At 53.9% G+C, this 22,125-nt stretch overlaps 1 protein-coding gene across 2 annotated transcripts; it reads right to left on the reverse strand.

Moving 5' to 3' along the window:
- Window positions 1–1,018: 1,018 nt before the first annotated feature.
- On the reverse strand, window positions 1,019–22,123 carry DDB1 (damage specific DNA binding protein 1). Of its 2 annotated transcripts, none has more exons than XM_054067507.1 (27): window positions 21,988–22,123; window positions 20,826–20,974; window positions 20,620–20,736; window positions 19,870–20,091; window positions 16,661–16,775; window positions 16,453–16,550; window positions 14,495–14,653; window positions 13,386–13,469; window positions 13,115–13,231; window positions 11,672–11,774; window positions 11,444–11,519; window positions 11,255–11,363; window positions 10,822–11,000; window positions 10,561–10,724; window positions 10,367–10,474; window positions 9,559–9,766; window positions 9,291–9,386; window positions 8,957–9,068; window positions 8,248–8,371; window positions 7,070–7,234; window positions 6,595–6,689; window positions 6,277–6,447; window positions 5,238–5,347; window positions 4,867–5,036; window positions 3,845–3,947; window positions 3,374–3,497; window positions 1,019–3,204 (listed from the first exon to the last, which is right to left on the reverse strand). In XM_054067507.1, exons 1-27 carry the CDS (start codon window positions 22,046–22,048, stop codon window positions 3,121–3,123), a joined length of 3,423 nt encoding a protein of 1,140 aa, XP_053923482.1. In that variant the 5' UTR covers window positions 22,049–22,123; the 3' UTR covers window positions 1,019–3,120. The 2 variants fall into 2 exon arrangements, with proteins under 2 accessions (XP_053923482.1, XP_053923483.1); XM_054067508.1 differs by lacking the exon at window positions 21,988–22,123 and adding an exon at window positions 21,235–21,374.
- Between the last annotated feature and the right edge of the window lie 2 nt (window positions 22,124–22,125).

Raw genomic sequence — 22,125 nt, forward strand, 5'->3', positions numbered from 1 at the left:
AGGCAAACGCAGAGCCCAAACACACAAGGTAATAAAACCAGCATCTGCTTGCAGCTCACAGAGTCCAGGCTCACTGCAAAGGGTCACAGTCCACTTCCCTCAGTCCTGAACAGCCGCGCCAGGCAGACGTGTCCAAATATAGAGCTCCTCTGGGCCAGAGGAGGCCACAGAGATGATCTGAGGGCTGGAGAACCTCCCGTACAAGGACAGGCTGAGAGCTGGGGTTGTTCAGCCTGGAGAAGGCTGCGGGGAGACCTTAAAGCAGCTTCCAGGACTGAAAGGGGCTCCAGAAAAGCTGGGGAGGGGCTCTTGATCAGGGAGTGCAGGGACAGGATGAGGGGAATGGATTTCAGCTGAAAGAGGGGAGATGGAGATGAGATCTTAGAAAGAAATGTTTTGCTGTGAGGGTGGGGAGGCCCTGGCCCAGGTTGCCCAGAGCAGTGGTGGTTGCCCCACCCCTGGAGGTGTTGAAGGCCAGGTTGGATGGGGCTTGGAGCCCCTGATCCAGTGGGAGGTGTCCCTGCACATGGCAGGAGGTTGGAACTGGATAGGCTTTGAAGTTCCTTCCAATCCAAACCATTCCATGATTCTAGGAGATGTCAGCAGGGGTTTGAGGATGCTCGGCAGCACGAGCTTATCTTTGAGGACGCTGCCACCTCTCGCTGCTGCTGCAGGGAGGATGGATTTGAGGAAAACCTGCCCGAAGTGGGACTCACAAGCTCTTACTGTGATGGGTTACAGGTGAGATGCAGGCTGGCTTGGGTCAGGAGAGCAGACACGGGCACGGGGAGGCAGAAGAGGGCAGCACCAAGGGTGGCTCTCCCACCTTCACATGCATTTTGGCCATAAGTCACAGGGGCAGCCTGGGCAGCCGCAGACTGGGCCAATTTCCAGCATAATTAGACAAATGGAGACCAGAAGGATCATTACTTCTCTGTATGTGATGAACAGCAGGGAGTTGCTCCTCTGGGCACCCACGCTGCGCTCATGGTCTACAGAAAGCCAAGGTTCCCTCAATGGGATCCCCCACGCAGGAAGCAGCAACCCAGGCCCCCAACCTGCAAGTCACCAGCAGGAGAATCCAGCATAGTTCACACTAATCGACCCTTGAGGAGGACCAGCCTGAGACCCCACATCCAACATTTGCTTCTTAACAGTCATAGAATCATGGAATCATTGAGGTTGGAAAAGCCCTCTAAGCTCATCCAGTCCAACTGTCAGCCCAATCCCACCATGCTGACTAAACCATGTCCCCAAGTGCCCCATCTACAGTTTTTGAACCTTTCCAGGGATGGAGACTCCACCGCCACCCTGGGCAGCTTCTTCCAATGCTTCACCACTCTCGCAGTAAAGGAATTGTTCCTAAATCTCCAATCTAAACCTCCCCTGGTGCAACTTAAGGCCATTTCCTCTCATCCTATCACTTGTTGCTTGGGAGAAGAGCCCAGCACCTGCTTCACCAAAACCTCCTTTCAGCAGCTGCAGAGAGCAACGAGGTCTCTCCTCAGCCTCCTCTTCTCCAGGTGTCTCAGCCACTCCTAGAACCCCTGTTCTCCAGCCCTTTCCGAGCTCTGTTCCCTTCTCCGGATGTGCTCCAGCCCCTCAATGTCCTTCTTGGAGTGAGGGGCCCAAAACTGAACCCAGGATTCAAGGTGTGGCTCACCAACACCCAGTCCAGGGGCACAATCCCTGCCCTACTCCTGTTTGCCACACCACGGCTGATCCAAGCCAAGATGCTCTCGGCTTTCTTCGCCACGCTACTGGTCCCAGTGCAGGCAGAAGACCCTGCAGAGCTGCATCTGCAGGAACCTCCTGTGCTCAGCCCTCCACTAGGAGCCGCAGACCATGGTCTGGTCCTACTCTTCCCTACAGTGGAGAAGGTGGTGGAGCAGAGGATGCATCTCTCTGTCTCTCCCACAGCCCGGCTCAGCAAGAACACCAACAACAAGCAGGCAGAGCAGGACAATGCGGCGATAACATCAAGTCCTGATCCCCCAGCTCCACAGGGACCACTGCAGCGGAGCTGAAGCTCACAAGGAAAACCCAGGGCTGCTCAAGAAGAGCCTCTGGCTTCCTTCTGCTCCACTGCCAACATCAGCATGGCTACACTATCTCCTGTCCCACCACACAATCCAGGCCCAGGAACTGCAGAGAAGCAATGCAGGCAAGAGGCAAGCTGCTGAGATGTTTCTCCCAAAGCGATGTACAGGGTCCAGGTCTCCTCAAAAACCCCACAAAGGATGTGCCTCCACTCAGCAACCCCATCACCAACTTGTCTGAGTCAGGCGGGGAAACAAAGATCTCCTGAAGTCAAACATGTGCCATAAAAATGGATCTGGAAACCAGACGCACTCCCAGAAACTACAGCCTGATCCACTGAGCCTGTTCTCACTGCCACTGAGCATAGAACCACTTTTCAACACAGGGAATGCCTCCAGAAACCACCTTGGCTTGGGAAAGGGGTTCCTCCAGCCAAGGACATGGCTCTGCAGAGTGGGGAGTCACACTGCAGAGATCAGCACCAGGAGACAAACCCTTCCTCTTGGACTACTTTATTTGGTAAAACTCAGAAACCAACAACTGATGGAGCTTCCCAGAACTTCCCTCCCTGAGCGAGCCACAGAGCCTGTGGAGAGAGAGAGAGGAAGGTGCTGTCCTGCTCGGCTTTGTTACCCAGATGCGGAGGAATCCTCCCCCTTCACGCCCGTGTCCAACTCCTCCAACCCTCGCCTTAGAGGCAGCTTTGCTTCCTCTTCCAAAAACCACGAGGCAGAAAGAATTAAAAACAAAACCAAAAGCAAAAAAATAAAGATACTAAAGACAAGAGCAAGGGCGCCGCAGCCAAGCAGTTGGTGCCCAACGAGAGCAACTGGTGAAGCCCAGCTCCGGGTCAGCAGCCGAGTCTGCAGGATTTGTGAATCCAAGCAGGTGACAAGGCGACGCCTGACCAACAGCCCCCCCCAAATCCCTAGCAAGTTGGCTCCCCCACGGAGACTCCTTCCCCCATGTCCCCTGGGGCGAGGGCCATCGCTGCCGGTGCTGGGTCGCCAAGCTGCAGGTGGGAAAGAGATTCCCTTGCTGGTCGTGGAGGAAGGCGCTAGGGAATGGCCCCAAATCCTGCTAATGGATCCGGGTCAGCTCCTCCACGATCTTTATCAGGTCGTCCACGGTGGCTTCCCTCTTCATGCCGCTGCCATCATCGATCTGCAAGGAGAGAAAAAAGGCATCAGAGCATGGATCAAAGAACACTCCCAGATCAAAACTTGTAGGAATTCAAGCATTTAGGATTCCCTGATTCCCTGCAGCCTGGATTCCCAAGCAGGATCCCTGCTACCCATTTGGGAAGACTCAAGCTCGCATCACCCCGCCTCACCTGTAAGTTTGCCACCACCTCCTGCATCTTGGGCCTGCTGATGTCCAGGAAGCTTTCGATCAGGTCACCATCGATGAATCCTGTTGCTGGTTCTGTCTTGCGTTCAGTGTGAAAGGATCTCCAGGTGCTAGTGTTAAGGAGCTGAATCCATATGGAGCAACACCAGCCCCGGACTATGGGCACACAGAGCAGGTGCCCCAGACTGGCAATGTGGTGTCAGGAGGACCATGGGATTGGGGTTGCATTTTTAGGGCTACCACAAAGCCAGATTCACCCTCAAACCCTGCAGGATAACCACTATCTTCCCTATGGCACATGGCAAACACACTCCCACCAGAGTGTCCCAATGGAGATAAAGCTCCAGAATGGAGATAAACCAACAGCCACTCCACGCCTGGCTCAGGCCGAATTCCTAAGACAGCCCCTAGCAAGTGATGGGCAGAGGTTCCTGAATGAGCTCCAAAAGGATATAAGGAATGCTCGATCTTCCCCACGCTCTTGATGACTTTATTCAGCCTGTTCTGCACGTCCAGCAAGAGGTTGTACCAGCTCTCTGACAGTGAGGTCACCAGTCCTGCCAAGGGCAAAATGGAGACAAAGGTTCAGGACTCCCGCCAGGACATCCTGGCAGCTTCCAGCAGTGGCCCAGGTGGCCAACAGCATCCTGGCTTGGATCAGCCATAGTGTGGCAAACAGGAGCAGGGCAGGGATTGTGCCCCTGGACTGGGTGTTGGTGAGGCCACACCTTGAATCCTGGGTTCAGTTTTGGGCCCCTCACTTCAAGAAGGACATGGAGAACCTGGAGCGTGTCTGGAGATGGGAAGGGAGCTGGGGAAGGGGCCAGAGAACAGGGGTTCTGGGAGCGGCTGAGAGACCTGGGGCTGTTTAGCCTGAAGAGGAGGAGGCTGAGGGGAGACCTCATCACTCTCTGCAGCTTCTGGAAAGGAGGTTTTGGTGAGGTGGGTGCTTGGCTCTTCTCCCAAAGTAACAACTGATAAGATGAGAGGAAATGGCCTCAAGTTGTGCCAGGGGAGGTTTAGATTGGATATTAGGAACCATTTCTTTACTGAAAGAGTGAAGAAGCACTGGCAAGAGACTGCCCAGGGCAGTGGTGGAGTCTCCATCTCTGGAGGGGGTCAAAAGCTGTGTGGCTGTGGCACTTGGGGACATGGTTTAGCAGGCACAGTGGGGTTGGGCTGATGTTTGGACTGGATGAGCTTAGAGGGCTTCTCCAACCTCAGTGTTTTCATGATTCTATGAGTGGAGTTGCACTGGAAGCTGATGCCCAAGAGGGCTGAGACAAAGAAGGAGTTTGAAAGAAAGCCAGAGAACTTTCCCCTCCTAGAAGCAATCCAGAGAGAAAAGAAAGTTTCTGAGGGGAGGATGGCATCGAGCACCACTCAATGGGGGAACAGGAAAGAGAGACCTGAGGAGACCCCACTGGAAGCTCGGCAGCAAGGAAGAGGACCTGTTACTGGAAGCCCAGCCCTTACCGATCATGCCATTGACGGTGCCGAAGAGAACCGAGCCCTGTGTTGGTGTAGAGGTCTCACCCAGGTTCTGCATGACCAGAGACCCGTGGCAGAAGACGTTAACGAACTCTCCCAGGTGGGACAATCCCACCTCCTGCAAGTGCTGGCGCTCCTCGTCAGTAGTGGCCGCACTGAAATCCAAAGCACCTTGTTCACTCTGTGCTGGGGTCATAGGAAAGCCCCCCTGCTCCCACCTTGCTGCTCCTCAGAGCTGGACATGCTCCTGACACGCATGCTTCTGTAGCTGTAATGTGGAGGAGACCAGAAGGTCCCATCATCCTATACCTCCCCATCTGTCACGCACCGCCACGTTCCCCTTGCAACCAACTCACCTGTCCTTCTGGCACACAAACAAATTGAAAGCATTCTCTGCTCCCAGGAAGTTGTCATCGTCCAAGATCTCCACAGCACTCATCCAATTTGGATTGAAGTCTCGGGCAATCTGGAGGGGGCCAGGAGAAGACTCGGTGTGTCCAGATGGCCTGTCCTGTCACTCAGCATCTTCCTTCCACCCAACACCAACATCCAGGAGCAAGGTGGGATCCAGTCTGTCCCTCTCTTCTAAATGAAGCAGCTGGAGATGGCTCTGGCCGGAGCGGCACTTGGGACAATGCCAGGACACTCCACAAGACCAGCCTATGCCAAAGCCACTCCAATATTTTCAGTGCACAGACTGCCTCAGTGCCCAGTTAGTGCTCTGGCTACGCTGCATTTGTTGATATGAAACCATTCCAACTGGACAACAGGCAGCCCAGATGGCAGCTCCCCACCGTGGCAGGCGGCAAGAACGCACTCAGAGCCTGCTTCTTCTCAAGGCTGCCTACAGCAAAGCTGGGGAGGGCCTCTTGATCGGGGAGTGCAGGGACAGGACGAGGGGAAGGGATTTGGAGTTGAAAGAGGGGAGATTGAGATACAACATCAGGAGGAAATGTTCTGCTGCGGGGGGGGCAGGCCCTGGCCTAGGTTGCCCAGAGCAGTGGTGGCTGCCCCATCCCTGGAGGTGCTGAAGGCCAGGTTGGATGGGGCTTGGAGCAACCTGATCCAGTGGAAGGTGTCCCTGCCCACGGCAGCAGGTGGAACTGGGCGGGCTTTGAGGTCTCTTCCAACCCAACCATCCTATGATTCCTTTCCCAGTTCCCTAGAAGTCCAGAGATCCATCCCTCCTAAAACCACAGGGGTCCATCTAAAAGCACGTCCAGGAGACGCTGTTTTAATTGCACAGCCTTGTCTTCAAAGGGCTGGCAGGGTAAGGCAAGCCAAGCTCCTTCTTTTAGCACCTTCAACACTGTTTGCTGTGCCCGGACCCAACTGGAACAGGCATCACAGGCTCCCAACAACCCTTGAACCAAGACTATTCAACAACATTGATACCTCCTCAAAGTTTCCTTCCATGGGCTTGTACGCAAGGAGGAGGACAGACCGCATCAGATCTCCCACAAGGATGAAGTCTCCCTTTGTCTTCAAGTAGAGCGCCATGATGTTATTGTAATGGTTGCACTCCGTGCGCAGCTCCTTCTCTGCTGTCCACTCATACAGGCGCACCTGGAGGAAGGGACATGGCTCGGAGTCAACAAGGACACCCACCAGGACACGCTTCCCAAGGGAGACTGGTGACATGGCTGACGTCTGCACAGCTTCCAGATGTGAAACACGCTCCTCAAACAAGTCAGGGTGTTGTGAGAGCCCTACCGTGCTGTTGATGCTGGCTAACAGTTTCCCGTTGAACTCCACCATGGAATACACGGCCCCCTTAACTTCCTTCTCAGCCAGGCTCTGCAGCTTCCCTGGAATAAATCCATGCAACACCCGGTTATTTGCTCCCAAGGGAGCTGGTCTAAACAACATTGCTCTCCCTAAAAAACTATCTCAGAGGACCTGTGGGCAAGGAGCTCAAGCGGGATGTCACCACAGGGGCAGACAGAAAGCAAGTCCCAGAATCCAAATCTGGTGATGGATTCTTGGTCTTCACCAGGAGATGGAGGGAAAGAGAACACGCTGTGATAGCCTGTGGCAGAGTGACAGCACTTCCAGGTCCTGTCTGGGGGCAGCCAACAGGAAGACCCTCAGGAAAAACCTCTGTCTGCTACAACGTGGGCGTGAGGAGCTCATCTCTGATGTCCCTCAAGCAGCTGGATTTGGTGAGGTGAGAAGACCTTGCTCTTACCATCGGAGTAGTGGAAGACAACAATTCGGCCCTGTTTAGGCTCTGCCTCCTCAGGATAGACCATGGCAGTGCCCACGATGAAGTAGGTGTTGGGATCCTTGCCAAGCTTGCAGGAGACCAGGCTGAGGGCATACTCGTTTTGCAGAAACTGGTGAGCATGAAGCACTGTGCAGAGAGGGGAGAAGAAAAACAACTGGATCCTGGTAGGAAGCAGCTCCACGCGTGGGCAGAGCAGTTGAAAGCTTCAGATGTGTCCAAGGGGGGCTGCCTGGAGATCCCTTCTCCTATTCCTCACTACCACTTTGTCATCAGGAAAACACTCTGCCTTAAACCTACACTCTACGGGTGACACTCCCTTAGGAGAACACTTTGATGGCAGGAAACGTGCAAAAAGGAAGATCTTCAAGATCACAAGTCTCGGTTATGGGCTGATGGGCTTGTCCTGCAGGAGGAAATGGGACTGGGACATGACCAGCATTTGAACTAGTGTGGCTGGAAAGCTGCCCAACAGAAAAGTATCTGGGTTGGTGGTCAACAGTGGCTGAATGTGAGCCAGCAGTGGCTCAGGTGGCCAAGAACGCCACCAGCATCCTGGCTTGCATCAGCCATGGGGTGGCCAGCAGGAGCAGGGAAAGGATTGTCCCCTTGGACTCAGCACTGGTGAGGCCGCACCTCGAATCCTGGCTTCAGTTCTGGGTCCTTCACTCCAAGAAGGATGTGGAGAAGCTGGAGCACGTCCGGAGAAGGGAACAGAGCTGAGGAAGGGGCTGGAGAACAGTGGCTATGAGAGGTGGCTGAGGGACCTGGGGTTAGTCTGGAGAAGAGGAGGCTGAGGAGAGGCCTCATTGCTCTCTGCAGCTCCTGGAAAGGAGGTTGTGGTGAGGTGGGTGTTGGTATCTTCTTCCAATTAACAAGTGATAGGATGAGAAGAAATGGACTCAAGTTGTGCCAGGGGAGGGTTAGACTGGACATTTGGAACAATTTCTTTATGGAAAGGGTTGTCAAGCCCTGGCAGAGGCTGCCCAAGGCAGTGGTGGAATCCCTGTCCCTGAGGCGTACAAAAACCCGTGGCCACGGCACTTGGGGACAGGGCACGGTGGGGTTGGGCTGACAGTTGGACTGGATGTGCTTAGAGAGCTTTTCCAATCACAATGATTCCATGATTCTATGAGTGGTACCTTCAAAGGTGTGCTGATCTATGATGAGCAGGTTGTGCACCTCCACCTCCTCTCCAAAGGATGTCTCATGTGGCGCTGTGCTGCTGGAGAACAGCTTGCTGGTGCTCACACTGCTGGACAAGGCCTAGGGCACAGGAATATCAGTCACATATTTGTGCTCTGCATGTCCTCACATCGCTCCACACCAGCTGAGGTAACCGCAGACCAGAAGAGTGAATTGAAGAGAAGGTGAAACAAGATGCTCCCTGGACCTGAGTGAAGGGACACGCTCCCTGCACCAGCAGACCTGTGACACGTGTGTCCAAGGTCACGCTGCTGAGCAACAGCATTAATGGAGGAGCATATGCAGTGTTGTGGTTGCCACCAGAGCTACTTCCCACAGGGAACTTGTGCCCACATCCCTAGAAGGAAACCACTTGAGAGGGAACAGAAACCTCTATGGGAGACTGAAGGAGCAGCACCCAAACTCAAAGGTCATCTGATGGAACTGTGATTGTCACCAGGCTGCCAAGGAGCAGTGCTGAGAGTCCTTGTCACCACCATGGAGAAATCTTGGCACCCCATCTCCTCCCAGGCAGCCAAAGGGAGAGTTTGAACTCAGAACTTCAGAAGAGATGGTTCTCAAGGAAAATCTGCATGACGGTTTGGCCTGAGGAATTATGACACCCACAGCCCAGAGCTCCCAGACGATCGAGCAGCTGCCTCTCACCTGGGTGCTGGCACTGGGTCTGAGTGCCGTGGTGCCACCACTGGCATCCTGCACCTCGATACGACTCGAGAGCACGCCAAAACACTGTGATACCTCCTGGTAGCAGATCTTCCTGTGGGACAAACAGAGCTGTGTGGGCAGGAGAGCCAGAACAGGCCACACTAAGGAGAGCACAGAGGCTCTGAAAACAAAAGGAAGAGCTCCTCACTTGCTCTCAGCAAAGCCACCAGTTCAGTCTGTGTGCTGAACCCACCACAGGAAATCAGAGGTCTCCCCAAAACCTTGTCACATGCAGCAGAGCTTAGACCCTCAAGCCAGACTCCCTCCAGCTCACCTGGGTGATTCGTAGAGGGGAACTGTGCGGATGTGCAGCTTCTGGATCTCATCAATGGTGCCAATTGTCAAGGTGCTGTTATTGGCCAACGCCAAGCTGCATGGGGAGATAAAAAATCATGAGTAATGGCGCTTATAAGGTGGATGGCACAAGAACCTCCTTCTCCTCCATCAGTGATCCTGGGGATCCTGTTTGCTGATTCCAGGATCCCACTGCAGCATTCAAACCTCCTCCACCGCGTGTCACGCAAAGCAAGGTGCAGACTGACCTATCAGGATACCCATCTGAGTTGAGGGGACACATGTAGTTCACTTCCTTCAGGTTGACATTGGAGAAGACCAGCTTGTGGTTGCTGCTGTAGATGACAGTGGGGCGGTCAGAGCAGGCAAATACGTTGGTGGTGGACAGAGAGCGGAATGTCCTCAGGACGGTGGGCTGGGTGCCAAGGGTCACCTTCTTGCGGTCACTGAGCAGGCCTGCAGAAAAGGAGCACCAGTGTTGGGAGCTGCCACAACAGAGCTCGTAAGAGTAGGAGAGCAGAGTGCAACATCTACAACACCTTGAGAAGAAGGGAATGTGGGTAAAAGCATCCCACTGTCAGCAGAGGGTGGCAAAAGAAGGGATGTAAACATCTTCTCCAGTGGACTCTGGAGAAATCCACCAAATCCCAGTGCCCACAGCCAGTCCCACCTGAGCAGGACCTTGTCAATGTGAGAAAGCAAGGCATCATGGAATGGTTTGGGATGGATGGGACCTTACAATCCATCCAGTTCCAATTGGGAACCTTTTAGGGACACTTCCCACTGGATCAGGTTGCTCCAAGCCCCGTCCAACCTGGCCTTCAACACCTCCAGAGACAGAGCAGCCATGACTTCTCTGGACAACCTGGGCCAGGGCCTCTCCAACCTCACAGGAGAACATTTCTCCCTAAGATCTCATTTCAGTCTTCCCTTTTTCAGCTGAAAACCGTTCCCCTCATACTATCCCTGCACTCCATCTCTCCAAGAGGATGAAAAGTGTGTTAAGTATGAAGGCACAAGTCCAGCCACCCCACTTGATGGTCACGCTGTGGTCACCTGTCTCGAGGCTGAGCCCAAAGTAGAAGAGTGCTCCGTCCCCCAAGGCGCAGAGAAGGTAATGGCTGCTCTCAAAGGTTGTCATCAGGATGGAGCGAGGGATGATTTCTGCAGGGAGCACAAGAAGAAAAAGCTGATGTCACTCACGGCTCAACCAGGTTGGCAAGGGCTGCCCACCCCGAGCAGAGCTCTACCTCCTCCCAGCATCTCTTTGTGCAGCAGCTCGAAGGACGGCAGCTTTAGGATGCGGGCAGAGATGTCAGTCCAGAGCCCGATGGCACACAGCGGGGACATCCCATTCGTGTCCCCCAGAGGGGTGATGTCCAGGCAGGCAACTTCATGCTCCATCTCTGTGCAGCTGGCAGGAAAGAGAAAGCAGGCAGAGGTGTCAGGTTTGAGCCCAAAACACAGACAGCAAAGGTGGAGAGGCCTCAGGCCAAGAGATGCACACCCACCTGATCTGTCTGAGCTCCTGTGGTCGGATCTCCAGGTAGTACAGGGCCCGTCCCACAGCCACCACGACCTGGTTACTGTTACAGGAAGCCACGCTGATGTTCTTTCCGTTGGGCTCTTTCCACTCACTCACCAGGGCTTTGGGCTCCTGGCTCACCAGTCTCACAGAGGCAGAGGTGATCTGGAAAGAGAAGAACACCTCTTGCTCACAGCCAGAACATGACCTCCCTTCCAATATCAGCCTGGGGAAGCACTGCAAGCCCTGCTCCTGAGGAGCAGCATGGATCTAGGTCAGCTCCACAACCAATAAGGGCTGTACGGTGGTGACCCTACAGATTAGGATGACCCATAGACTTCTCGAGAAGAGTGGGATGACCCAATCTGTAGTGGTGACCCAGGAGAGACATATCTGCATTTCCCAAGCCCCAGCATTACCTGGATCAATTGCTGATGCGCCACATTGCCGCAGAAGAACGTCTGCTGATCATCCACAAACCCCGTGAGCTCCGTCTCTTCTACTTCTTCTCCATTTAACATCAGGACCCTGAGGAGGAAAGGAAGCTCCTGTTAAACCACGCTCCAACATGCAGCTGAGGGCTTGGCTCAGCATGAACACTGCTTTACCTGGTCTGGCCAACAAAAGACAACACCAACATATTGTCCGTCTCACGGTGAGAATCCGACCTCAGGGGCCACAATCCTGAAACAAAGACAGGCCATGTGAATATTCCAAGAGCTGGTGGGTGCAAGCCCCATGCTCCACACCCAACCTCAGCCTGCACACATGACGGGTCCCAACCAGGCCCTCTCAGGACCTGGGTTGTGTCTGACAGCACCAAACATCTCGCGTACCTTTGATCCCTGGCAGGTCAATGCTGGCATGCTCGTGAATCCCAATGCCATTCCGGATGATCCTCAGGGAACCCTCTTTGAATGCACCCGAGCATGTGACCAGCTGGAAGAAAAGCAGATGATCTTGATGAACGGCTGCCAGGAAGCTCGCCCACTTGTCCTCGTGGCGATGGGTTCAGGGGAAGTTCTGAGAGGAAGTTTTTTGGTAGCTGATCCTTCCGCACTGCATGAAGGCAATGCCTTCCTCACAAACAGGGGTATCCAAGGATTCACAGAATCATGGAATCATGAAGGATGAGAAAGACCTTTAAGCTCACCCTATCCAACTGTCAGCCTGTGCCTACTAAACCACGTCCCCAAGTGCCCTGGCCACATGTTTTTTTAACCCCTCCAGGGATGGAGACTCCACCACTGCCCTGGGCAGCCTCTTCCAATGCTTCACCACCGATTCAGTGAAGAAATTGCGCCTAATATCCAATCTAATCCTCTCCTGGCACAACTTGAGGCCATTCCTTCTCATCCTATCACTGTTACTTGGGAGAAGAGCCCAGCACCCACCTCACCACAACCTCCTTTCCAGGAGCTGCAGAGAGCAATGAGGTCTCCCCTCAGCCTCTTCTCCAGGCTAAACAGCCCCAGCTCCCTCAGCTGCTCCCAGAACCCCTGTTCTCCAGCCTCTTCCCAGCTCTGTCCCCTTCTCCAGACACACTCCAGCTCCTCAATGGCCTCCTTGGAGTGAGGGGCCCAAAACTGAACCCAGGATTCGAGGTGCAGCCTCACCAGCACCGAGTCCAGGGGCATAATCCCTGCCCTGCTCCTGCTGGCAACACCACAGATGATCCAAGCCAGGATGCTGTTGGCGTTCTTGGCCACCTGGGCCACTGCTGGCTCATGTTCAGCTGCTGTTGACCAACACTGCCCAGGTCCTTCCCTGCTGGGCAGATTTCCAGCCACTCTTCCCTATGCCTAACCCAAGTGCTGGCACTGGTAACCCCATGGGGCCCACGTCTGACCTCAAGTGACTGCTGGGTGGTCCCCAGAGAAGGTCTCTGACCTCAAGTAATCCTGAGTCTTGAGGAACCACATCCCATTGTCCTCAGCCCATGGATCCAGCCTGTCTACGTCCCTCTGCAGAGCTTCCTGCCCTTAAGCAGATCAACACTCCAACCCAACTTGGCGTCACCTACAAAGTGACTGAGAGAGCACTCAATCCCCAGATCATGGATAAAGAGACTAAACATGAGTAGCCTCAACAGGAAGCCCTGGGAACACTGCCTCCACTCCTCAGTGCAAGATCTCACCACCATCCCTGCACCTCCATAAGACTCTGAGATCCTCCAGGAAATGCTTTGCAGCCTTTTCCTTCCATGGACAACCTGGGCAGCCATCTGGACAGCCCAGACAACCCTAGCACCGAGAAAAGCAAACCAAGACCAGTGTTACCTGTCCTTGGCCTTGTCTTTCCAGGTCCACTACACACATGTCGACGATGGGACCGAGGTTGGTGAAGGTCTCCATAGCCACCACGTAGGAGCCCTGCTCGTTGCTGTCCACATTGAGCTAGGAATAAACACAACTATCAGCTTTCAACCAAGACCAAGCAAGTGGAAAGGGTGTAGGCAGGACAAAGAGAAGAACGTTTATCCACGCCCACCCCTCAAGGTCATGAGGAAATAAATGTGAACAAAATCCCACCAGAAAAGTTGCCACCTACCTTCACAAGCTGTGAATCTCCAAGACGAGAACCCACAAACACAACTCCATTGTCCAGGTAGGTCAAGCACTCTGCAATGGATGTCTGGGAATGAGAAGAAGCAGATGAATCATCATGAGCATGAAAAGCACCCTGAACCACACCAAAAGCACCACAACTTATCTGCAGCCCAATGGGAAGACCCTAGGCACAGGAAGGGAATTTGATCCCTTTATAGAATCACTAGAATCAACAAATCACTAGGCTGGAAAAGACCTTTCAGCTCATCAAGCCCAGCCGTAAATCCACAGAGTCCAAGCTTCTCCCTGGGACAGAGAACAAGCACCAGACAAAAGCACTGGAAAAAGGTGTGAGCTTCCCAGTGCCCAGACAGGGAATTTCATAAAATCATGGGCTGGTTTGGGATAGAAGGGACCTCAAAGCCCAGCCAGTTCCACCCCCTGCCAGGGGCAGGGACACCTCCCACTGGAACAGGGCCTCCAAGCCCCATCCAACCTGGCCTTCAACAACTCCAGGGATGGGGCAGCCACTACTGCTCTGGGCAACCTGGGACAGGGCCTCCCCACCCTCACAGCAAAATATTTCTCCCCAAGATCTCATCTCAGTCTCCCGTACTTCAGCTCCAAACCCTTCCCCTCATTTTGTCCTTGCACTCCCTGATCAAGAGCTCTTCCCCAGCTTTCCTGGAACCCCTTTCAGTCCTGGAAGCTGCTCTAAGGTCTCCCCGCAGCCTTCTCTTCTCCAGGCTGAACAATCCCAACTCTCCCAGCCTGGCCTTGGACAGGAGGTGCTCCAGCCCTCAGATCATCTCCGTGGCCTCCTCTACGCTCGCTCCAACAGCTCCATGTCCTCCCTGTGCTGAGGACTCCAGAGCTGGATGCAGGGCTCCAGGGGGGTCTCACAGAGCGGAGCAGAGGGTCAGAATCCCCTCCCTCCCTGCTGGTCCCACTGCTCTGGATGGAGCCCAGGACATGGAATTTCAGAGCTGTGTCTACTGTGAAACTTCACTCCATCCTGGGCTTGAAAAGAGACACCGTTCCTGCCACTGGGTCCTCAGCAGAGCATTCCAAGCGCTGTGGTGGGAAGTGACAGGGAGAGCTGAGCCCTACCTCGCCGAGCAGTTCCACGCGCAGGTCCTTCAGGGTGACAGTGCCATCCATCTGTTCCTCCTTCTCCAGTAGCAGCATGAAGAGGCGGCCTTCCATGTCCCCAAGCAAGTAACGGGACCCATTGGGATCCACGCGGTTGTGGCACACAATCGTACTTTGCTGCAGGGAGAGGAAGGAATTCTTAGGAACCCAAAAGGGCATCTAGAAAGGGACAGCTGCATCCAGAGAGCATGACCTGTAGCAGAATCCCACACTGGAGTCCAGCAGAGTCCATGCCACCCTAGCATAGTCCACGCTCCTCCTGTGCGGAAGGTGATTCGCCGTTCTATAAACTGCATCAGCAAAACCAACCAGAATCTGTGGTGAAATGGTCTCATCTTTCGGTCACTAGGGACCACCTCATGCTCCTAAATGAAACCCATTGCTCACTTGCTCACAACCCAGGACAGACGTCATTGGAAAGCCTGTTTTCCCAACACTGAGCTTCCATGGATGCTATTTGGGCACTGTGGAGCTCTGCGCCTGCTCTATCTCCGAGCGTTTTGCTTCGTGGGGCAGATGCTGCCTACCCTCCTGACAACATATCTGGTTTGGGCTTAAAAATCGAAGAATCATGGAATGGTTTGGGTTAGAAGGAACCTCAAAGCCCAGCCAGTTCCACCCTCTGCCACCCGCAGGGACACCTCCCACTGGATCAGGTTGCTCCAAGTCCCATCCAACCTGGCCTTGAACACCTCCAGGGATGGGGCAGCCACCACTGCTCTGGGCAACCTCTGGGCCTCCCCACCCTCACAGTGAAGAATTTCTTCTCAATGTCTCATCTAAATCTTCCCCCTTCCAATTTAAAGCCATTCTCCCTTGTCCTGTCACTTCAGGCCTTTGTAAAAAGTCCCTCCCCAGCTCTCCTGGAGCCCCTTTCAGTCCTAGAAGCTGCTCTAAGGTCTCCCCATAGCCTTCTCTTCTCTAGGCTGAGCAAGCCCAACTTTCTCAGCCTGTCCTCATAGCAGAGGTGCTCCAACCCTTCGATCGTCTCCATGGCCTCCTCTGGACCCATTCCAACAGTTCCATATTCTTCTTCTGTTGAGGACTCCAGAACTGGACACGGAACTCCAGGTGGGGTCTCACTACAGAGGAGCAGAATTCTCTCCCCCGCCCTGCTGGCCATGTTCTGATCTTGATCTTGCAGTTCATTATTGCATGCAAACGTATCACCAGCCTCGGGTACAGACGTGTCAGCGCTCTGCTTGCAGAATAAAACCCAGATCTGCCCACCAGCAGAGCACAGCCTCCATCCCAGAGCCCCAGCAGGGATCTGAGATCTTGCAGGCATTCAGGCAACGATATTGGTGTTTCTTTACTGAAGATTTATGGCTTTTTTCTAGCTCATCATTATTTCTAGCTTCAAAGGAGCTTTTGATCACAGCTCAAGCCCTCTTTCATTGCCATTTGTGCTTCCTGCACCATTTAAACATGGGAACCAGGACACTCCTCAGATAAAAACCACAAAAACTATTTGGTCACAAACTCCGTGAGTCTTTTTTCCTCTGAACAAGTGTCCCAATCACACAATGATGGCCCTGGATCTCCAAGGGGCTCATCCCTATCTTTTGGAGCTCCAGCCCGGAGTTATGCCCAAACTGTTCCTAATTAATCCTTTTCTCACGGATCAAACGAGATTTCAGCTTTACTGCCGTTTCCAAGCTCTCCACCAAGCAGAGTCACACGTTGCCACCAGTAAAAGGATCACGTACGTTCCTCAGTCCCCCAAAACAGAGACTGGGGAACGTACAGAACTTGCCCAACCACTGGAAGCAGTGGCCCTCTTAGACAACATCTGGAGACAAGTACAGTTTAAATTCCCAACTACAAGCAGCCCAAACCCCACCTTGCACTCTCAGAGATTCTTAGAAAGAGAAGAATTATATGGGATGCACTTCTAGATCTCAGCAGTTACTCACCTTGATGATAGGAGGAGCGATAGCCAAGTATTTATCTCCATTGTGATAGGTGATGGACTCCTGCCCGATGATGATGGCGCCTCCAAAAGGCTCTGGAACTGCACAGGGAGCAGACAATCATCTCGTTAGAGACCCCAAGCAGCACAACTGAGGCATCCGGCCTTGAGGAAGAAACAGGAGAGGAGATCTTTTCCCAAGAAGGACCAACCTGCGATGACCATGGAGGCTTCAGCCTCTACGTTCTCCTGTTTCCAAGGACCTTTGTTAAACTCCTTCTCGCGCAAGGACACCTCATAGGTCTTGACATGGCGACCCTGGGGGTCCTGAAAGAGAAGCCACAAATGATGCTGTAAAACAACAGCAGCCTCAGAGACAAGGAAACAGATACCAGACGCAGAGCTGCTAAGCAGGGAGATTCCACCTCGTCTCCTGCAAGAGCACAGACACTGGTACATCGCTGGGGCTTTCCTCCTGCTCACCTCCTCTCCAGCTCCCTCAAACTGCATCTGTCTCTGAATGTACAGGCAGTAATCATCCCCCTAATCTGTACGTAGAACCACCTTTCAATAAATCACAGAATCAGGGATTGGATTAGGATGGAAGGGAACTCAAAGCCCATCCAATTCCAACCCCTGCTATGGGCAGGGACACCTCCCACTGGGTCAGGAAAACACCACCTCACAGCAAAACATTTCTCCCCAAGATCTCATCTCACTCTACCTTCTTTCAGCTCCAAACCCTTCCCCTCATCCTGTCCCTGCACTCCCTGATCCAGAGCCCCTCCCCAGCTTTCCTGGAGCCCCTTTCAGTCCTGGAAGCTGCTCTAAGGTCTCCCCAAAGCCTTCTCTTCTCCAGGCTCAACAACCCCAACTCTCTCAGCCTGGCCTCGGACAGGAGGTGCTCTAGCCCTCGCATCATCTCCGTGGCCTCCTCTGCACTTGCTCCAACAGCTCCATGTCCTCTGCACTTGTCTCCAACAGCTCCAGGTGGGTCTCACAGAGCAGAGCAGAGGGGCAGCATCCCCTCCCTCCCTGCTGGTCCCACTGCTCTGGATAAATTCCGGGACATGGGTGGTTTCTGGGCTGCAAGTGCACATTGCCGGCTCCTGTTGAGCCTCTCCCCCGGCATTCCAAGTCCTTCTCAGCGCTGTTCCCAATGCATTCTCCTTCAGCTTGGATTTGTGCTTGCGATTGCCCTGATCCAGGTGCAGAACCTTGCCCTTGACTTTGTTGAACTTCACAAGGTTCACACATGCCCACATCTTAAGCACATAATCATAATGGTCCTAATCAAACCCATGAGGATGCTCGGCACTTCCCAGAGCAGCGTGGTGCCACTGCTGGGCTTCCCAGCTTTGGGGAAGTCACAAAGCAACAACTAAAAAGCAGAAATAAACAATCCACCAACCCTGACTGTTTTTTTCTAAGAGCTTCCCTTCCAACACCAGGTTTCAAGGCCGCATGGGGTAGAAACGTGGCCCTCACACGCTTCCCAGTCACGCAGAAAAGAGTCAGTTGCGTGTTGTGGAAGTGTGGGCAACACAGTCCTCAAGGCCCATCTCCTCTGTTGTACAATGGATCATAAAATCAATAATAGAATGATTTGGGTTGGAAGTGACCTTTACAGCTCATCCTGCAGAGGCAGGGACGTCTCTAACTGGAACAGCTTGATCAGAACCCCATCCATCCTGACCTTGAATGTTTCCAGTGACGGACCCTTCACTGCCTCCATGGACAACCTGAGCCAGTGTCTAACCACCCTTGCAGGAAAAGATTTTTTTTCTTTATATCCAATCTAAATCTCCCTTTCTTTACTTTAAAGCCATTACTCACAGCTCCCCTAAAGAGGAGGGGAACAGCAGCGCTGTTTGTAGTTAAACAGTGCTTGTTCCCGCACACTAGCCAGAGCTGGGAACTCATTGCTTTTTCAGGCGAAGCTTCTTAATCAGCCCCCTCTCTGCTTTCTGCTTGGTTTGTGCCCAGCATTAAATCATCACACAAGTGTCTGCAACACAGGATATGTGACTGCAGGAGATGCTTCCCAGCAATGCTCCCAGCAGTGGCCCTGGTGGCCAAGGGCACCTCGAGTCCTGGGTTCAGTTTTGAGCCGCTCACACCAAGAAGGACATAGAGGGGCTGGAGTGCATCTGGAGAGGGGAACACAGCTGGGAAGGGGCTGGAGAACAGAGGTTCTGGGAGCAGTTGAGGGACCTGAGGCTGTTTAGCCTAGAGAAAGGGAGGCTGAGGGGCCTCATTGCTCTCTGCAACTCCTGGAAAAGAGGTTGTGGTGAGGTAGGTGGTGGGCTCTTCTCCCAAGTAAGAAGGGATAGGATGAGAGAAAGCAGCCTCAAGTTGTGCCAGGAGAGGTTTAGATTGGATATTAGCAACAATTGCTTTACTGAGTGGTGAAGCATTGGAAAAAGCTGCCCAGAGCAGCGGTGGAGTCTCCATCCCTGGAGAGGTTAAAAAACTATGTAGATGTGGCACTTGGGGACATGGTTTAGTCAGCATGGGAGTGTTGGGCTGATGGCTGGACTGGATGAGCTTAGAGGGCTTTTCCAACCTCAACGATTCCATGATTTTATCAGCCACATGAGGCAGAGGACGGGCACTGTCCTGACAGAGGAGAACCCGGGCTGCTATCCCAAACCCTGAATTACCTGGAGACGAAGAGCATTCCCCCCCTGTGTCTTTATTCAGTAGCTGTCAAGGAGTTCAACAGCTTCCACCCCTCTGGAAAACAACAGTGATTTCTGCAAACAGATAGGGAACACCTAACGTGCTTAGGAGCTCTCACAGGACGAGTTCGTCACCAGGAACTATGCTGAAATTGATCTAAATTCACAGCAGATCCAATGCTGTCATCCCAGGAAGTTTTATCCAGTGCTAGGCTGGCTCCGACTTGGACAAAGGAAGGATAATCCCTTGCCCAGTCAGCACAGCAAAGACTTCACAACAAGAGAGGGGCCTGCAAACGCTGCCTTGGCAAGGATCCAGGTGACAGGAGAGGTTACGACCCCTCTTTCCATCCCTGGAGCAGCCTGCCATACACCAAATGGGACACGTTGCCATGTTTTCCATAGGAAGGCCCCAGTCTCCCAGCAGTGTTTGTAGGAAACAACCAACTCCGGCTCTAATCCACCTGCTTGGCGCTCGCAGGACAGCTCTGAGCTCCTCCTGAGCGTTTAACGAGGCCAACAGGTTGCTCTGAAGCATCAGCTCTGCCCTCCCCTGGGAAAGCATTGCTTCCTCACCCCCTCAAAAGCAAAAAGAGCAGTGCAGAGGAGCAGGGCCTTTCCTCGGCTGCACCCCAAGCCCGAGGGAGCCACAGCCAACCAAAGCGTCACTTTCCCTTGGCTCCAGAACACTGCTGCTGCTCCAAACCCTTTGGAAGAACTTTAGAGACTCTACAAGGTACCTGGTAGACGAAGCAGATGGTGGGAGCCTGGCAGCCGTAAAGGAACTTCACATCGATGACTTGGAGCTCTTCCAGGCGGATATTGAAAGCTTTTAACTCCTTGTTCTCCCGGTCCAATGGAATGACCTTGAAGAGGCCATCATAGAGCCGCAGGCCGATCATGCGGCACTCGGGGTCGATGATGCCAATGATGCCGGTCTCCGAGGGACGGCCGATGCGATCCTGAGTGAGAGATTCATGAGGACAGGACAACTAGGGACAGAAAAAGATCTCCACGTGGGATGTGGGAGCTCAGCTGAGGAAGGATGCCCTGCACACCTCCCAAAAGACTCTAAAACACTGACAGAAAAGCCAAAGGCAACCCAGGCACTTGGCCTTGTTGAACCTCATGAGGTTCACAAAGCCCCACTTCTCCACCCTGTCCAGGTCCCTCTGGAGGCCATCCCAGCCTTCTGGTGTGACAAGCACACCACTCAGCTTGGTCAGACTAATATTCACTTTACTATTCTGCAAACTACCCTGAGGACAAAGTTGTAGCCCTCTCCTCTGTTCCCGAGCCTGAAACTGTAGGCAAAACCCTCTGGAAATAGCAGTGGCAGGTGTTGAACTGTGCTGGAAGACAGTGGTAGGCAAAGAACCACCAAGACAAAGAAGAAACCCGTCATCTCTGCCTACCCTCAGCACTGCCAACCAGAAAAACCATCCCTAAGAACGGGAATTCACCCTTCCAGGGGCTGCAGCATCACTCACCTGCACGTTGCCATGAGCACGGGTTATGATATCAATGTTGTCTCCGTTCTGCTTGTACTCAAGGATGCAAGCGTTGTACTTGGCTGTCAGGATGAACAACAAATCCTTGCTCTCCCCCTGAAAAGCAGAGCGGCACCATGATGGAGAGCACGATCCCAGCATGCTGGTGCCCGCCCTTCTCAGCCTGCTCCTGGCAATGCACGCACCTTGGGGCGGAAGAGCTCCATGACAGCGGTTTTGCCGTACATCCCCACCTCCTTGACAGGTCGAAGCCCCTCGGCTGTCACCACGTAGATCTCTAGTCGTGTGTTCTTGGCAATCAGCAGGTTCAAATCTTCCGCTGAGGTGAAGTGGCCTGTGAAACAGAGAGGAGGAGACGCTGCTGAGCCACAACGAAGCAACAGGGTGGGACTTTGGGGTGCTCTCACTGAACAGCAGGGAGGAATCTGCTCTGCACCCCCACAGCAGAGTACAGATCGGGCCCCAGCCTCCCCGTGGCACCCTCAAATCCCTTTGTGATGGCCTTCCCTGAGCTCCTTCTCCAGGGCATCTAATTTCCAGAGGCCTTTTCCACCCCTTCCCCTCTCTAGAGTATAATGGGACGCCCCAAAATACCTTGCAATAACATAAGATGTGGAGAGAGATGTCACAACCACCTTGTCCGCAGTATGCCAACTTTCTGCTGTTTTGTAACCACCCAGCAACCCCCCGGCATCCCCACAACCCTCCTTGAGCTGTCAGAGACTACAAAACTGGCCCAGATGCCCCCAGAACCCCACATTTCATCTCCATAAACCTAAGTGTGCCCCCTGTGCCACTCAGATTCTCTGAGGAACTCAAAATCTCCCTCACATCTCATCCCCCCTGCTGCCCCCCAAGAACTCCAATGACCCTCCAGCCTTCCCCCTGCCCTCCAAGAACCTCAACATCCCTCCAGCCCCCCCCCAGGAACACCAATGACCCGTCAGCCTTTCTCCAGCCCCTTCTCTGTCACCTAGAATCCCCAATGTTCCTCCAGCCCCTGGTCTACCCCCCAGGATCCCAAATGTTCCTCCAGCCCCTGGTCTGCCTCCCAGGATCCACAATGTCTCTCCAGCCCCTGCTCTGCCCCCCAGGATCCACAATGTCCCTCCAGCCCCTGCTCTGCCCCCCAGGATCCACAACGCTCCTCCAGCCCCTACTCTGCCCCCCTGGAACTCCAACACCCCTCCATCCCCCTCCTCTATCCACAGAAACACCAACGCCCCTCCAGCCCCCAGGAACCCCAGCGCCCCTCCACCCCCCCGCTGCCCCTCCAGACCCCCGGTTCCCCGCTCCCGCCGCCTCCAGGCTCGCTCCCCCAGCCCCGCCTCCTCCTCCCGCCGGTACCGGTGACGCAGGCGTTCACGGCCGTCGGCTTCTGCGCCGTCACGACGTAGTTGTAGGACATGATGGCGGCGGCGGGCGGGGACTGGCAGGACCCGGTAGGAACGTACAAGGGCCGGGGAAAGAGCCGGGTTGGACGCG

This window comes from Cuculus canorus, chromosome 5 (assembly GCF_017976375.1).
Source record: "Cuculus canorus isolate bCucCan1 chromosome 5, bCucCan1.pri, whole genome shotgun sequence".
Lineage (NCBI taxonomy): Eukaryota > Metazoa > Chordata > Aves > Cuculiformes > Cuculidae > Cuculus > Cuculus canorus.